The sequence below is a fragment of the Cupressus sempervirens genome, chromosome 10 (genome assembly GCF_028749045.1).
Source record: "Cupressus sempervirens isolate cs-2001-9-10 chromosome 10, ASM2874904v1, whole genome shotgun sequence".
Classification (NCBI taxonomy): Eukaryota; Viridiplantae; Streptophyta; class Pinopsida; order Cupressales; family Cupressaceae; genus Cupressus; species Cupressus sempervirens.
The window spans coordinates 907,147,244-907,165,153 of record NC_143127.1 but is presented as its reverse complement, the minus strand read 5'-3'; the positions used below and the strand labels follow the sequence as shown (position 1 = coordinate 907,165,153).

Sequence of the window (17,910 nt, the reverse complement as noted above, 5' to 3'; positions counted from 1 at the left end):
GGTGAAGTTGAATGGCTCACAAAGAGCCCACTAGGGATCAAGTCTTGCTGAGTGGAAGGCTGTGACATCATAAGGGATGAGACCGGGATCGTGCCCCAGGTGATTTTGACGACGTGGATGCCCTTTAGTCCTTGGCTTTAAGCCAAAGAGATTTCAGGAATGAGTGGGCCCGTATTGGATCCTTAAATTGTCTATGTGGTGACCTTCGCTGGTTGGTAGCTCGCAGGTAGGTCTACCTCCATTAAAAAAATAAAAAAATCCAAAAACTTCCATAGAATTTATTTGTTTATAGTACAATTTCTTTTCTTTTCTTATACTTTTCTATTATTAAAATAAAAAAAATAAAAATAAATAGCCACACGTAGGACGTTGTCGAAGTCGACGAAGGCGTATTAAAAATCACCACCTGAGTCATTATAAGCAGCAGGAATTTCCCCTGTTGTGGCGACATGAGAAACATACAAAGAAACAAGGGCGCGCACCGAACACAAAAAGTAAAGCCGAAGATCGTGAATAACGCAGAGGGTGTCCCAAATATACCCAGAAAATTTTGATTACAAATCATGGGTTCTCTGCAAGAAGATAATAACAGTGCAATCAGCATGGCAGACGATAACGGAAACGCCCCATGTGTTTCCGTGTCTAATGGCGAAGTGACTGTGAAGGAAGAGTGGAAGAGCGACATTACGTACGCGTCTCCTCTACCCACGCCCTCCACTGCCTCGTCAATCGTCGTGAAACAGGAATCCTCAAATGAGCGCAAGCGGAAATTAGGGTTTGATCTCCCGCTGGACGTCGGCACTCGCGTACTCTGCAAATGGCGCGACGATAAATTTCACCCGGTGAAGATCATCGAGCGTCGCAAGTTTCCCAACGGAGCATCAAGTGACTATGAATATTATGTTCACTACACAGAATGTGAGCTTTTGCCAATTTCTTTTCATGTTTGTCTTCAATTTTTCGTCTTTCCGAGGTCGCACTGGATTTTCCGTGGGTGGAGCTTTTGACTAATTGGTTCCTATGGTTTAATTTTGAAAGATGTGGAGAATTTTGTAATTTTCTCCGTGACTTGTACTTCCGTAGCATTCTCATCCTTGACGAATTGTTATACGATGCCCTTGTTTCGTACTTTGGGCTCTAAACCCTCGTTTTTTTTTCCCTATTCAAAATCTTATTTAGATTATCTCATCTCAATTTTAAGTACAGTGCTGAAAGTCGGACTCCGCGACAATTCTGCAAGCTGGTTTTTTTAACTGAACTTGGAATCAACTTGGAGTTAATTTTGTTTTGCGTTTTTAACGACTTATTTCTTATTTTAAAGATCGTTTACTTGTCTTTGCTTTTAATTTTTTTTTTTGGTTATTTTTCTTTGTTTCGTTTTTCACTCCGGCTGTTCTTTTGTTTTGGTTTTTATTAGTTTGTCTTCCGCAGGATTTGACATCTTGCTGAATTGTTACATTATGTCGTAGTTTTGTAATTTTCTCTTCAAAATCCCTTTCCCCACCTTAAAAATATTCTGTTTGCGAATTTTACATGATTTCAAACATAGCATTGATAATCAGAGTACTCCGGAAGTTGTATTTCTGGTAGTTGGATTGGGACTCCCAACTCCGCGGAAGTTTTTAAAATGATTTTTTCCTTATACTTTTTTATTTTTAAATTTAACTTAAAAACTGATTTTTTAAAAGATTTGGCGAGTAGTTCATATTTTGTGGTTCAAATTCTTGGACTGATTTCTGATATCAATATGGTGCTTGAGTTGACTCAAGCTTAAGAACTCCCAGATGAGAGGCTTGCAATTTACCAATGCCCTTCAGGGTGCTCCTAGACCAATTCACTTGTATTGCTCTACTGTTGAAATTTATTTTTAGAAACAGTTGTTCTCCTCATGTGGTTTGTTTCCTCCTTTTATAGGTTTAGCTTAAAGCTTATTTCCTTGGCATTTGGACCCTTTTGAGCTGTCACATGATGTTTTATTATTGTTATTTGTCTTCGAAGTTTTTTTATTGTTTGTATTGTTTTTATGTTTTCCACAAATGACATCGTCTAAGTTTTAAAATTGGTATTGTGTGTTGCGATGCTTAAAACACATATTGCTATTGTGCTGAAGTGGTCTAGCTTTTATTTAAAAAACCAATTTTCTTCCTTGGGGGTTCTTCTGTTATCTTTATCCTATTTTTAAAAGGCAATGTAAGTTGTCTTGATTTTTTGTTCAAGTCCCTTTAAAATAGTGTTAGTCATATTCCAGCTATTTTAATCCTCTCATAATCACCTACATATTGGCCTAAATTTGTTTGTTGTTTAGCTTTGATAACCCCTATCTTCTCTCTAGGATTTGATTTTTCAGCATATGTTTAAAATTTAGTTTTCTTAATCTTGTACACTGCAAGGTTGGAACCCTTTCCCAATGAGCACATATCGGCATATTACCCTAATTTGAAACCTTTTTGCCCATCTCCGTGCTTTTTGTTGGGCTCGTATAATTATATCACTCTTTATGTTTTTTAAATACTTTATGCTTTGAATATCATAGTGTGTGTTGTGAGGTTTGATGTTGAGACTCTGATCAATAATTGTAGATTATCCCATTTTCAATGCTTTTTAAGAAAACCTATATTTTCCCTTTGATTGCACGTTTTTGTAATTTATCTTTAGAAAACATATCTTTTGCGAAATTTGAACACTTACCTAACTACCATAGATTGTCCTAATTTTGACGTTGATTTCTAACTTGTTATTTTGCCAAACTTGTTTGTAATGGAATTAGAGAGTTCTTTCATTGTCTTTTAGCATTTTCTTCCGATGTTACAAGTGGAAGTATCATTATATATTTCAATAATCTTTGATTGTTTTTGAGTTTGAATATATCTCAAATGAGCATCTAAGCCAACCATCTATATCTATATATATTAGATAGATAGTTGGATAGGGCCAGCTTCCATTGCATTAATAGATATCAATAGAGTTTACATCATGACAATGGGCTAAAAGCACTAAAGAGTCAAAGACAGAGGTACCTTTAAACGACACCAACAAACAAATTATTGTCCTCAACTCTACACGCACGCAATAACCTTGTCAAACCTCTTACCCCCTATACATCTAACTCCATAAGAAGACCCCATTAACAAGGTTTGAAGCTTTTTATAGATGATTTGCTTTTTGGTGTGAGAGGTGATGAGCATACTAGAGTTGAGATTCTAACCTAGATCTGAATTTAGATTTAGATTTAATGTTTGGATCAAAGGTATTGATGTTTGGTAGCTTCTGTCGGATAAACCTATGTATATAATTATATATGAGATATAATTTAAATATATGTGTTCGTTATATTTGAGATATAAGTATATATGATTAAATTTATTATTGTATTAATTATCTAATCAGTTAATAGACATGTCTCATGAACATGTCTCGTCATAGCTTATGCTCATTATAAATAAGAGATTGCTGCCATTTGGAACACATACCAGTACATCCGACAAAGCTTAGTACATTTGCAGCGATCCATGAAACTCAACACGGCATCAGAGTAGGTTCTATACCAACTTGTGAGGTTTCAATAGTAAGGAAATATTGTGACTCAGAGATTAAATTTGTATATTAACGAGTTATGAGAATCAATAAAGTCTGAAGAGAAATTGATCTCTCAATGGTACTGACGATTGATTCTTCAAACTATATTTCAAGAGGTCTATATTTCCATTGCCAATTGTGATCAATGTTTCACAAATAATACTTCATAGCCACTTTCGGGAGACACCAATGAATCAATAATATATTATGCTATGATTTGTTATGAAGGAGGCATGAGATTCTTGTGCTGTGTAGAAGTAGCTGTGAAATTGGGAAGCATTGTTTTGATGTTTGCTGATCCAATCTCTTAGTATATAAGAGTCTTGTCCACTGCCGCATACTCCAAAATTTTGCATCATGTGATGATTAGATTAGGGTTGTGATAGGTGGATATTGGTGCTCCTAGTCGTAGCTAATACTCTCATGTGGGTTACTCACGTCACATGCAAGACATGAAGATGGGAGGTTGCATAGCTAATAAAGATGGGCCACTAAGAGATGGATTTATCCCATACTGGAGTTTCCATTGAATCCAACTCTGTAGAAATAAATGTAGAAAGCTTGAAAAGCTCACGAGGGATTGATGGACCTTTGGATTGTGAGAGCCATATGAAGGGTTTGACTTATTAGATTGGAAAATCGCACGGGTTGATTAAATACTTGAATATCTCTATGTCAAGAGATATGATGCTATTGAGAGTGTTGGCCACTGATAATGAGCTAAGTGCAACCGTTGACCTCATTGTAATTATCTTGGATTGTATATAGGTTGAAAGGCATTTCATATGTCAAATTCAGTATTCAATATGTATAGAATTGTCATTGGTTTCTCGGTGGGAGAAATGGTGTTAGCTTTTGGTTGGGTGTTGTTAAACAACATATACATTAGCAGGGCTTAGGCCCTAAAACAATTTTTTGGCAAATTTAATATACAAAATCAAGATGAAATTCTTTTTTTTTTCTTTTTCTTTTTTTGTCAGTGGCAAGTGTGGTGCATCTGATGGAGTTTGATTTGGGACATAGTGGTGTAAGGTAGCATACCACGTCGAGTAGACTGTGCGAACAAGAGCCTATACCACGTCGAGTAGATTGTGCGAACAAGATATTTTGTGGGCTTCCCATCGTGTATGTACTTGTGTATTGCATTCAACAGTTCATGTTTTGGAGACAAGTGAGAGTATATAATAGTTGAGGAAAATTAAAATGACATGTATAGGTGGTGTGCGATATAACTAAGGCAAGGGAGGCAAATTATTAGCAACGAACAAGCATACAAATATAAATGGGTAGAGGTTTTAGGCATCACCCAAATATTTTAAGATATGCTTTATTGGTAATGAACATTTCATAAATATTCATTTATATGTTTAATATGATATGGACATTATAATTGGAAGTATATCTAGTAACAATTCTCTCTCTCTCTCTCTCTCTCTATATATATATATATGTATATATGAATGCACGCGTAGAACATTGTGAATTTCTTAAAATAGATAAGTAATGTAAATAATGTTTATTTAAAAAATGATTGATATTTTATGAGATCAGTATAATCTTACAAGCGCTAAGTTTTTAGTTCAGAAATCAATGGTGATAAACAATAATGAGTCAAAATTGAACCAATAAACACCAGAAATATCCTGGGAAAACCCTTCAAGAATGAAGGGAAAAACCTAGCCACACAACAAAAAATATCTTTATTGATAATGAAAATGATCAAGTGTACAATATCCTTTGCTTGATGCGAATATATAACAATAGGAGCGACACTTCACATTATAATTGAAGGTCTCTTGATATTCTCATAACTCCTATAATTAATTATAACTTTTCGAATATTCATGCTTCAATGCAAGTGAATGGCACATGTCATTTACATTTAATATTTCAAATTAAACTTAAGTGTCCGTTTCAACTGATGGTAACAATAACGGTAATAACGCCCTTATAACCGGAGATAAAGATCTCTATCGCAGCTACTATCTTCAACACTCCCTCTTAGCCAGAGAGAGATCTTTAGTTGAACAATCACACAAAACTGCAACTAAAATGTCAATGATGAAATCTCATCCCAAATATCCTATAAAAACTTGTAACAATATGAAAATATGTAACAATTCCTCATATTCATGGAATCGCTCAACATGAAAACTTGTAACAATTACTCATATTCATGGAATCGCTCAACATGAAAACCTGTAACAATTACTCATATTCATGGAATCACTCAACATGAAACCCTAAAATGGAATCACTCAACATGAAAAGATTTGCAAGACTTGTAGCTAAGCCTTTATTCACGGATTCTCTCAACGTGAACTGTCATGGAATCTCTCAACATGACATCCAACTCCCATCATGGAATCTCTCAACGTGATGACATCACGAACTCTCTCAACATGATGTTCACTATCGCATAGTGAAAGAGTTATCATAGCTGATCTTACAATCTTATTTATTCACAAAAGAATAGAAATAGGTATAATAAAAGCAAGATTCGGTTCCATTTAAGTCTCAAATTTTACAGATACCACAAGCATCACAATCATAAATGAGAATGAAGGAGATTCCTTAAGCAGTCCCTCTTAATTATGAAGCCTCTCTTTGAAGCTAAAATCTCCCTTGAAAGCTCAACATCTCCTTTTGGAGTATAATCATTATATTGTTGCATCCTGCAATCAACTATCAATTGATCATAAATATCAATGCTAAAAACATTCTATTTCCAGTTAAAAATTTATGATTTGTGCGAAGTAAATAAAATACTTATCTCTATGCTGGTGAGAAACCATAGTCCAGCCAACAACGGTTGAAGCCATTTATGATGCAATAGTTGGTGTTTCAAGAGCCATTATATATTCCATTAGAGTGCTTTCCTCCTTATAACTTTAAACCTAAAAATCTGATAATATTGACTCAAGCTATAGTAGGAGACAAAGCGAAATATACAAGAATAAATCCTGAAGATAAACAGATACGACTCAAGAATGACAAAAGTCTACAAATACGAATCTAGTTATAGGCAATTGATTTCTTTAATTTTGTCGACACTTGCAATTTTTTTCTTTTCCTAGATGAGATATGCTCCTACCGTTATGACATGTTTGACCACCTTAAAATAACCCGATACGGTGATAATGATAGTCAATGGTTACAAAGATATAAAGTAATTTCCAATAGTTAGGTAATCGTGCTTCTCAAATTTTCAATAGCTTAATTAACACCTTCCTAGACAAAAAGAGACCACTTGAGCGCATACTATCTCATGCCAAGCTTTTTAGATAGACGAAGGTCCTCTTGCCCGCTACAACGTGACTTGACATTTGTAATGTCCCCTTTTTTAGCATTTATAGCATGATGTTGTTGTTAGCCTATTTCCCCATGGTCCCGTAGGCTAACTAGGACATTAAAAGGACTTAGAGGCCATTTGGCCTAGATAGTTTTAGCTGCAGGTCTTTCTGTGGGGTTTTGAGGCAACTTTGGGCATACTTACTATTTATAGTAAGTCATCTTGGATATGGTCGGACATCCAGTGGCAGCGTTATGTCGATGGTAATTGTTTAAAATCGACAAGAAGACTTGTTTATCATTGATAAGATTTGTTATGCATTGATAAAGCTATTTTATAAAGTTAAATTTAAATATTTAACTTTATTAATGCATAGACTATAGTTTGCGGGAAATATTTAAATTAAAAGAGTCCCCTTTATTTTATAACACATTGGAGACATAAGTTACATAAAGGGAGTGATGTTTTATCCCACATGGAGAAAACGAAGGATTGAGCTCTTGTGAGAACACTATAAAAAAAAGGGAAGAGCTTCTTTTTAGTATGCTTGGAAATATCAAAGAAATTGAGAAATTTTCTGGAGATTATGTCTCAATAGTTTGAAGGACGAAATCCCTTCAAGTTGGAAATCTTAACGCCATTGAAAGATATGGTCTTGAGATTTAACATGGTAGCATCCGAAAAAGCAGATACGAAAAAGCAGTCTGAAAAAGTGGAATCGAAAAAGCAGGCTGAAAAAACAGTCTGTAAAAGCAGTTCGAAAAAGCGGAATTGAAAAAGCAGTCCGTAAAAGCAGTTCAAAAAGCAGATCCGAAAAAGCAGTTCGAAAAAGCAAATCGGAAAAGCAAAGCAGAAGGGGCAGCATTGAAGGAAATTATTACAGCCATCTACAACCAGGTTCCCTTGTTAGTATTGTTTTTTAGGGTATTATAAGTTTCAGCTGTAAGTGTGCATTATACCAGCATTATCATTTTGTAATCCATGTAAATGCCAAAAGTCTTGGCCGTATTTCATGAGCATTGTATTAGAAATTTCATTGCAATTAAGAAGATAATAGTTGCTGGTGTCATTTAAACAATTCAATATCATTATTTATCAGCTAGTTAGTTTGCATACCAATTGTTTGTAAAAATGCCAGTTGGCTGTAGGTGTTCATGTCTCATGCTTAGATCATATATATGCACTGAATATTGTCAAAATTAGTAGCACCCTCATGTTAGGTCATTGTGTAGTCCATTTGGAGTCTTCTAGCACAAGATTCTCATTGATGCAAATTGAAGAAAGAGTCATTTAAAGCCAGCTAAAATACTATATCAGTCATACGTCCCTTGCATGTGAATTGTTTGATGAAATTCCTTGCGCTTTCATCAACATTTTTGAGAGCAGATTTGAGGAGGGTCATTACAGTGGTATCAGAGCAGTTTCTTGCCAGCCTGATTGGGTTATTTCAGATTGAATTCAATTATCAGTATGGCTTTAACAGGAGACAAGGATTTGGAAGAAAGAATGCACAATGTAAAGAAGAAATTAGATTGTCCATTTCAGCAAACAGAGGACCTTCTAAGAACTTTGGAGGAGTTGGAAACTTATTTAGGCAAGTTTGATCAGTCAAGACCCGATGCTATGCAAACAGCTTTATCTCCAGCATTTGGTTCGTTGGTTAAGCCCCGATTATTGAGACATCATGATGAGGTAATAAGACTTACAACTCTCTCTTGCATTAGTGAAATCATGAGGATAATAGCTGGCCTTGATTCTTGTGACGATCAGATTATGAAAGAGGTACTTCATGCCATGGTAAAAAGCTTTGAAAAGTTGGACAACATTCGGGACCCTTATTTCACAAAGAGGGCAAGATTACTTGAAGTATTTGCAAGGTGTAGATTTGAAAATATTATGCTGGCAATTGGTTGTATTAGTGACATTCGTAGGATGTTTAATACATTTTGGAATATTATGGACGAGTTTCATCCCAGCAGAGTATTGGCATCGATGCACTCCATCATGTTCACAATCTTGTCTGAGGGGGAGGATGAAATTTCTAAACTTTTGGTAGAAGACTTATGGTATGAGAGGAATTTGTCACCTATAGCATGTACGTGGTTAAAGAGCCTGATTGATAGGCCTAAGGATCGTACCTTCCCTATGACAGGCAGAAACTTGTATGAGGAGTTTAACAGACATGCGGATTCGATACAGGGAGACATTAGCACATTTTCAGGTAATGGTTTATCTGCATCATCTTCACAGGCAGAAGGGATTACAGATGTTGTGCAGGTTGAGCCAGTTGCATCAGAAGGTGATATCATAGACACACCAGATTGCGTGATTGACATAGATAGTGATTCCAGTACAGTTGGTCTGGATGAAGTTACTGTAGTTGAGGATACTGTCATGTTTGAGGATAGTACAGTTGATCAGAAAGTGAGCATTCATGACTTTGCTGAGAAAGAGTACCAGGCACAGTTAGATGCTTCGTCACATGAGGTTGAGGCTGCTAGAACTCCGCATGATTTGTCCAGCCAGTTGAAGGTGAGCAAAGACAGTATTGTGACTTCATTATCTCATCATGACAGGATGCGGGATATGATAGAGGATCACATTTGGATGATTTAGTTACAAGGTAGACATAAGGGAGTTCAGGCAAAGTCTTCTTGTGTTGACTTACAGGCGATTAGGGAAGGAATGGGAACGATGAAGTTGAGTTATTTACATCTATCAAATTGTGACCATCTTCTTAGCCTTGTTGGAGACTATTCAAATGCCTGAGGAGAAAGGAGGAGGAAGTTGACAAGCTTTCTCGCAAGCTTGAGGACACTCGAGCTTCTTTGGTGAATACTCCATTGGCATTACAAGACTGGGAGAGACATAGGGATAAGCATGGCATGGAGTTGAGTTTAGTTTCATCTTGCACTCCTGATACTCAGCTTTCTGCAGTAGGCAGATCATATGTGGTCGTTGATAATGTTGCGAGTTCATCTTGCATTCACATCCAGGATATAGGGACAATGTCAGACAGGTATGTGGAGCTAGTTGGTATTGGTCATATTACCCAGGTGAGGAGTTTGCTTGAGTTACCAGCTGATTCTAGTTTACGGATATGGACTCAAGATTGTTATATTGGCGTTTGGGATTTAGTTGACTGGAGATCTTTATCACTTTTTGGTAGCAGTGATTGTTTGGGTGCTATCGTGGATTTGATTAGCAGATTGCACGGTGTTGTCTTTTCTTGTGCTAGCAGCTTGTCCGATGTTGGTATTAGTTTTTATACACCGGTGTTGGGCTTTGTTCATATATCCAGTCGACCATTCTTGTTGGAATGTGTTGATGATCTTTCATACTTGGCAGTGTGTACAGATGAGTCCCAGGATCATATTGGCATTGATGACATCCAGGAGGATGCCGTGGGCAGTTTTGAAGACTTAGTTTCCTTGGCAATTTCTTTTGGTATAGAAGAGTTGGATAGCAGTGCTACAGTTTTTGATACTCTGTATGTTGATATGAGCTTTGGAGTTGATTCGCAGGATATGGATGGTAATACTTTAGAGACTAGTAACTTTGAGGATACTCCTTTAGACAGTGCGTCAGAGGAGGCTTGTAGGAGACAGTCTAGCCAGTGCCATCATGTGTCTAGTTAGTTGAGAGTTAGTGAACGAGACATTTCTATCGCTTGCCAACATTTCGACGCTGCTTGTCAGTTGTTAGCAGTTTATGGATGGGGTTCTCCTATTAGTGATGAGCAGGGAGGTAGTTATCTTTCCTTGACAAAGATCCACTCTTTATGGGAGGCTATTCGGATTCTGAGACAGAATTAGATGTAGTTGGTAGCCGATAGAGATTATCTTATGGAGTGGGGGAGTACAGCATATGATGCATTATTGGCCAAGGAAGATGAGGTGAGTGAGCTTACTCAGTAGCTCGAGGTGACTTCTGAGATTCTTGAAAGTACACAGTTGGCTTTCGAGGAGTCACAGTTTCATTTGGCTAAGGTGATCATGGAGTTAGAGCGACTGTAGTCTTTACCGGATTCTGTACAATCACGGATCGTGGTGTCTGGTGATCCGCGGATGTCCATGGTCGAGGTTGATAGAGGTAGTGGAGATGAGGATATATCTGTACACGACACTAGTATTGGCATATTTGGTCTGTTTCCACTAGAGGCAGGTTCAACTGAGTTGGGCGATGCAGCTGAGCATTGTGATATGTTTGACTTGGAGGGCACAAAGACTAGTGATGTTGTTGATTCTGCACTCTTGGCTATATCATCCTCTGACTTAGCTGATGATCAGTCACAGTTGTTTGTATCACGTTTGTAGGATGAGTCTTTGACTGGGATTGGTTCTTTTTACCGGCATTATACTGTAGGATATGTTCATCGGTTTGCTTTTGATCCATGTGTTGAGGAGTTGATGGCAGATAGGTTTGGTCTGGGCTCTCGTTTTTGCTATCTATCGTGTAATGACTATTCACCATCAGCAGTGCATGGGTGTTATGGTTATGAGACAATGACTGGTGATTTGCAGAGTTGTGTTAATTGCAGTAGGTGTGCAGTGTGCGGATTCTCTGTATTTGGTGCAGTTTCATGCGGGAGTATTCATCGTTGTTGCAGAATTGTATTGTACATTCCACATAGGCTAGTGGGATGTGTTGATGGTATTTACTATGTTGGCAGTTTGGGTTATCTACTCTACTTGGGTTTTGATATTTCGAGAGCTTGTTTCTCATGGGTTCCTGACTTTGGAGTTTGGGTGAGTTGTATTCGCCAATTTGATTATGGATTCCTCTTGGTTAATTTTCAGAGGTTGTTGCAGGAGCCTATGTTGACTGACAACAGTATAGTTCATGACTACATTTGGGATCCAGGCGGATTGATTGGGTTGTTGTTTGACCATTGCTTGGGGACAAGCAATTTTGGGAAGGGCGGACTGTAATGTCTCCTTTTTTAGCATTTATAGCATGATGTTGTTGTTAGCCTATTTCCCCACGGTCCCGTAGGCTAACTAGGACATTAAAGGGACTTAGAGACCATTTGGCCTAGATAGTTTCAGTTGCAGGTCTTTCTGTGGGGTTTTGAGGCAACTTTGGGCATACTTACTATTTATAGTAAGTCATCTTGGATATGGTCGGACATCCAGTGGCAGCGGTATGTCGATGGTAATTGTTTAAAATCGACAATAAGACTTGTTTATTTATCATTGATAAGATTTGTTATGCATTGATAAAGCTATTTTATAAAGTTAAATTTAAATATTTAAATTTATTAATGCATAGACTATAGTTTGTGGGAAATATTTAAATTAAAAGAGTCCCCTTTATTTTATAACACATTGGAGACATAAGTTACATAAAGGGAGTGATGTTTTATCCCACATGGAGAAAACGAAGGATTGAGCTCTTGTGAGAACACTATAAAAGAAAGGGAAGAGCTTCTTTTTAGTATGCTTGGAAATATCAAAGAAATTGAGAAATTTTTTGGAGATTATGTCTGAATAGTTTGAAGGACGAAATCCCTTCAAGTTGGAAATCTTGACGCCATTGAAAGATATGGTCTTGAGATTTAACATGGTAGCATCCGAAAAAGAAGGTACGAAAAAGCAGTCCGAAAAAGTGGAACCGAAAAAGCAGGCTGAAAAAGCAGTTTGTAAAAGCAGTTCGAAAAAGCGGAACTGAAAAAACAGGTTGAAAAAGCAGTCCGTAAAAGCAGTTCAAAATGCAGATCCGAAAAAGCAGTTCGAAAAAGCAAATCGGAAAAGCAAAGCAGAAGGGGTAGCATTGAAGGAAATAATTACAGCCATCTACAACTAGGTTCCCTTGTTAGTATTGTTTTTTAGGGTATTATAAGTTTCAGCTGTAAGTGTGCATTATACCAGCATTATCATTTTGTAATCCATGTAAATGCCAAAAGTCTTGGCCGTATTTCATGAGCATTGTATTAGAAATTTCATTGCAATTAAGAAGATAATAGTTGCTGGTGTCATTTAAGCAATTCAATATCATTATTTATTAGCTAGTTAGTTTGCATACCAATTGTTTGTAAAAATGCCAGTTGGCTGTAGGTGTTCATGTCTCATGCTTAGATCATATATATGCACTGAATATTGTCAAAATTAGTAGCACCCTCATGTTAGGTCATTGTGTAGTCCATTTGGAGTCTTCTAGCACAAGATTCTCATTGATGCAAATTGAAGAAAGAGTCATTTAAAGCTAGCTAAAATACTATATCAGTCATACATCCCTTGCATGTGAATTGTTTGATGAAATTCCTTGAGCTTTCATCAGCATTTTTGAGAGCAGATTTGAGGAGGGTCATTACAACATTGAAGACTCATCATGACTATTTAGGAAAAATTGACGTAGACAATCATCAATTTAAATCCCGTCACATTCTACAGACAACTGTTGTGAAAGAACGAAACCACAACACACGAAATATTAATTATGGCGGAAACTCATGCAGAAACTTGTTACAATCTCCAAGGTGGTGCTGTTATTGGAAACTCATATAGAAACTTGTCACATTGAAAACGTTAGATGAATGAACAGACGAGAAATGCAGAAAATTTTCAATCCAAGTTTCTCTATCAAATCAATCAAAGATTAAGCTAAGACTTACCTTTGAAATGTCTCCACCATTCGAATGCTACTTCTATGAATCCTTTGACCTATACCATTACCTTAGTAGGATTTCAACTTTTATTTCCGCACCCCAATCTTTCTATCAATAGCCCACGACTTTGCACCCTCACTAATACCACTCGTGTTATATGTCTAGTTGTCAACTTGCACTGCAGGCCAAAGATTTTTGAAAACTTGCGGGCTTCTGTACACAGATCCCTGCTTAGGATAATGGTCGACGATTTCTCTAGCATCAAAAGTCATTGTCCCCATGTAAAAAAACATTCCTACTATATAACTCAGTGGTGCGAACAAAAATAATCCCTGATGGTGCAGAATCTCATAGAGCAAATGCCACATGAATTTCTGCATAAACATCAAGATGCTCAGAGGTTGTGCAACTCTGCCCTGCATGCAACCACTCTATCTTTTCCCATGCCTTAAATGCGGTGAAGACAACCTCGGTGAAGATAGAGGCGATGGTGAGCTATGTGTGTTGCTTGACAGGCGGTTGAATGCAGGCATTTATGTATTGCCTTTAACTCTGTTTCCTCAGATCTCCTTGATCCATAATGATGGGAACAAACACTACTAGAGAATCTTTAATGACACGGGAGGTATAAGATTTTGAGAAGAAGATCAAGATAAAAGACTCCAGTAATCATTGTCGTAGAATTAGAGTATGCAACCAAAGAGACCACGAAAAATAGAGGCCTTCACTTTTCAAATGGCTCTGGATGAGTATAGGAAAGATCACCATTGAACATACATGGCTTGAGAGTCGACACTTCCACAGAAACACAACAAGATTAAGAAAATAGATGATCCTCGACATAGGATCAATACAATACAGTTACACATAAACATTGATCAATAATAAATAACACCCAAATTAAGAGATACACCGAAAAATCACAGAGAATATAAGCAAACAATCTAAACAAGAAAACCTTCTTATAAGCTGATATCTATCCTGGCTCTGATACCATGCTAAGTTTTTAGTTTAGAAATCAATGGTGATAAACAATAATTAAGGAGTCAAAACTGAACCAATAAACACTAGAAATATCCTGGGAAAACCCTTCAAGGATGAAGGGAAAAACCCAGCGACACAACAAAAAATATCCTTATTGATAATGAACATGATCAAGTGTACAATATCCTTTGCTTGATGCGAATACATAACAATAGGAGCGACACTTCACATTATAACCGAAGGTCTCTTGATATTCTCATAACTTCTATAATTAATTATAACTCTTCGAATATTCATGCTTCAATGCACGTGAATGGCACATGTCATTTACATTTAATATTACAAATTAAACTTAAGTGTCCTTTTCAACTGATGGTAACAATAACGGTAATAACGTCCTTATTACTAGAAATAAAGATCTCTATCGTAGCTACTATCTTCAACAACAAGAAGGGTGAAATAAATTCAGTGTTATATGTATAATTACCACATTAGCTATGATGAGGATAATCAAGGATGTTGGTGTACAGATTAAGTAATTATTTATTATTCTTTAGTATTATATTACTCTTTATCATTTATATTTTTGTATGCACTATAAGAGCTATTCACCTTGATCTTTTCCGTTGTCTTTGGATATGTTCTTGCAGGAAAAGAAGGTTGGTACTCTACACATGCTACCAAATATTGTGAAGAACTCAATCTTATGACAATAACTCCAAAGAAGTTTGGAAGTATTGATATAGAATTCATTAGTCATTTGATGATCATGCTAGATAGAGTGAGACTCTTGAAGTGAACATCTTTGATAATTGAGATTATGAGTATTCTTCTATAGTAAAAGGGATTATGATAGTTCATTAGAGGCAACCTTGGACAAAGAGAGGGAGTAGATAGAGGATATGTTTCAGATTTAGAGGGAGTTTTGACACCTTATTGGGAATAACCTTGTCAAGGAGGTCAAAAGGTTAAGTGTTTCTTCGTGAAGAAGAAGTTCCAAGTGAAATCCCTCATGATACATTCTTCTCTATGACAAGTTTGAGGTGAAAACCTTTTTGTTTGAAATGATTCATGGTGGATATCATGAGGAAGTGGCGACTTCTAAATGATTATCACTTGTATTTGCATAAGTTATTGGAAGTTGACACTCTTACAATAACTTAGTCATGAAATACATTTTATGTAAATGTTGAAACAAGTCATGATAGACTATATCGTGTAAATCAACAACTAAGTGTTAGAGGCCAGTCACTTGACAGTAGGGACATGTCTCTTCATTGCTTATGCTAATTATAAATAAGAGATTGCTGCCATTTGGAACACATATACCAATATATGCCATTTGGAACACATATACCAATATAGCTGGCAATGCTTAATACATTTGCAGCAATCCATGGAACTCAATAAAAGGATGGGTGACATGATTTCAATCGTTACATTACGCCTTAGTTTTGTAATTTTGTTTCCAAAGCCTTTTTCCCCTCTTAAAAAAATTAGTTATAAAATTTACATGATATTAAACATAGCATTGATAATTAGAGCATAGATGGAAAAATTGCTGAATAATCACTGATTTTTAAAAACTCGCCAAGTTTTTCCAAGAAAAACTCAGGTTCAAGTTCAGGTTCTAAGAACCGGTTTGTTGGTATGACAAAATTTTGAAATGGGGTTTGGGTTTGTTTGGGTTCAAAAACATGTATATACAATTACATACATATGCATATACATATGTATGCAATCAAGAGGAATGAATTAAGATCAGAATGCCACATAGTATCATAAAAACACTATAAACTTGTAATCATAATATCATATCTATTATGATATGATAACAGCAAAATGTTAAAGTATATCAAGACCAAGCATCATTATTTTGACTTTCAACAATTAGAACTATATACTAAGTCTTAATCATCTAATGGATTATCTAAATCTTCATCTTCTTTTCATCATCAAGGGGATTAGTTGATTCACAAACAGTGCCACTGTTAATGGGATCAGTTGAACTAATGACATTCTCGCTTTCTAAGTTGTCAAATGCTTATTACTTTGTCAATGTACAAAGAGCTTGTTAGTTTATAATTAAAATCTTACTTGAAAAATATTATATAAGTGGCTTGCAACTCCCTTCAACTATTGAAGATGTTGTTTAATGTTTGAAATATGATTTATCACGATACAAAGCTTCCAATTAATCGGATAGGGGTCATTATCAACAATTGGATGTAGAAATTTCACTAGAAGATATTTTGAGTGCTAGTTTAGTTTGATGTAACAAATATCTAACTTCAACAAATTTTGTTTTGTAACGTCTTTATTCAATTTCTGCAATAATAATTTTTGTACTAAATTATAGAATGTTTCTTAGTGGAGCTATACTTGGTTTGCACTCGGTTTGCCTAGGTCTCCACTGGTTTGACCTAGGTTCAACCTAGAGGAACCAGCCTACCTGGCTTTGAACCCAAGTGGAACCCAAAAGAGAACCAGGACCAGAACCAATCATTAGTTCGAAATATGCTTGGTTCGAAGGGTTGGGGGGAGAACTAGGTAACTAAGCTTATTTGTAGGAGGATTTATTTGTTGTTGCATATATACTCACACCCACACACATATTTAAAAAAACATATGTTTAGTTTTGACACCCTGTCTTCTCTCTCTTGTATTTGATTTTTCAGCATATGCTTAAAATTTAGTTTTCTTAATCTTGTACACTGATCATAGGTTCTTAATTTTAAACTCGACTCTCATGATCATTTCTAGTAGTATCCAAAAGCCAAAAAAAAACTGTTATTTTTGAAGCTCATTTCTCATTTTTTGGAGGATTTATTTGTTGTTGTATACATACTCACCCACATATATTTAAAAAACCATATGTTTTTGTATGGACAAGCCCAAAATAATAACCCAAATCGGAACTGACAACTTGGTTTTTATCTTACATTGAAAATTTAGTTTTCTTAACCTTGTGCATTGCAAAGATAGAGCCTTTCCCAATGGCCACTTATTGGTAAATTACCCTAATTTGAAACCTTTGCCCATGTCCATGGTTTGCCTTTGGCCTCATAGAATTATTTGATTTTGTATGGTTTTTTGCACTCTAGCTTTAAATATCATAGTGTGTTGTGAGGTTCGATGTTGAGTCCGTTCAGTAATCCTAGATTATCCCAGTTTGAAATTTGTTTTAGAAAACTTATATTTTCCCTCTGATTGGTGTTTTTCTAATTTATCTGTAGTCAACATATCTTTTGCAAAATTTGAACCTTTGCCTAACAATAACAGATTGTCCTAGCAATGATGTTCCCTTTCTAATTTTTTATATTGCCAGTTTTGTTTGTAATTGAATAAGGGAGTCCTTTCATTGTCTGTCAACGTTTTCTTATGATTTTACAAGCAAAAGTATCATTATTTATTTAATAACTTTTGAGTTTTTTAGAGTCTACAAATATGG

The 17,910-nt window shown here is 36.0% G+C and overlaps 1 protein-coding gene across 1 annotated transcript in view; it reads left to right on the top strand.

Moving 5' to 3' along the window:
• The first annotated feature begins 445 nt into the window (after positions 1-445).
• LOC149536937 (histone acetyltransferase of the MYST family 1-like) overlaps positions 446-17,910 on the top strand; it is a 58,368-nt gene continuing 40,903 nt past the window's right edge. The window contains exon 1 of the mRNA XM_089806195.1: positions 446-918. Coding sequence (XP_089662321.1) covers positions 564-918 — 355 coding nt within the window. The 5' untranslated portion in view covers positions 446-563. The remainder of the gene's footprint in view (positions 919-17,910) is intronic.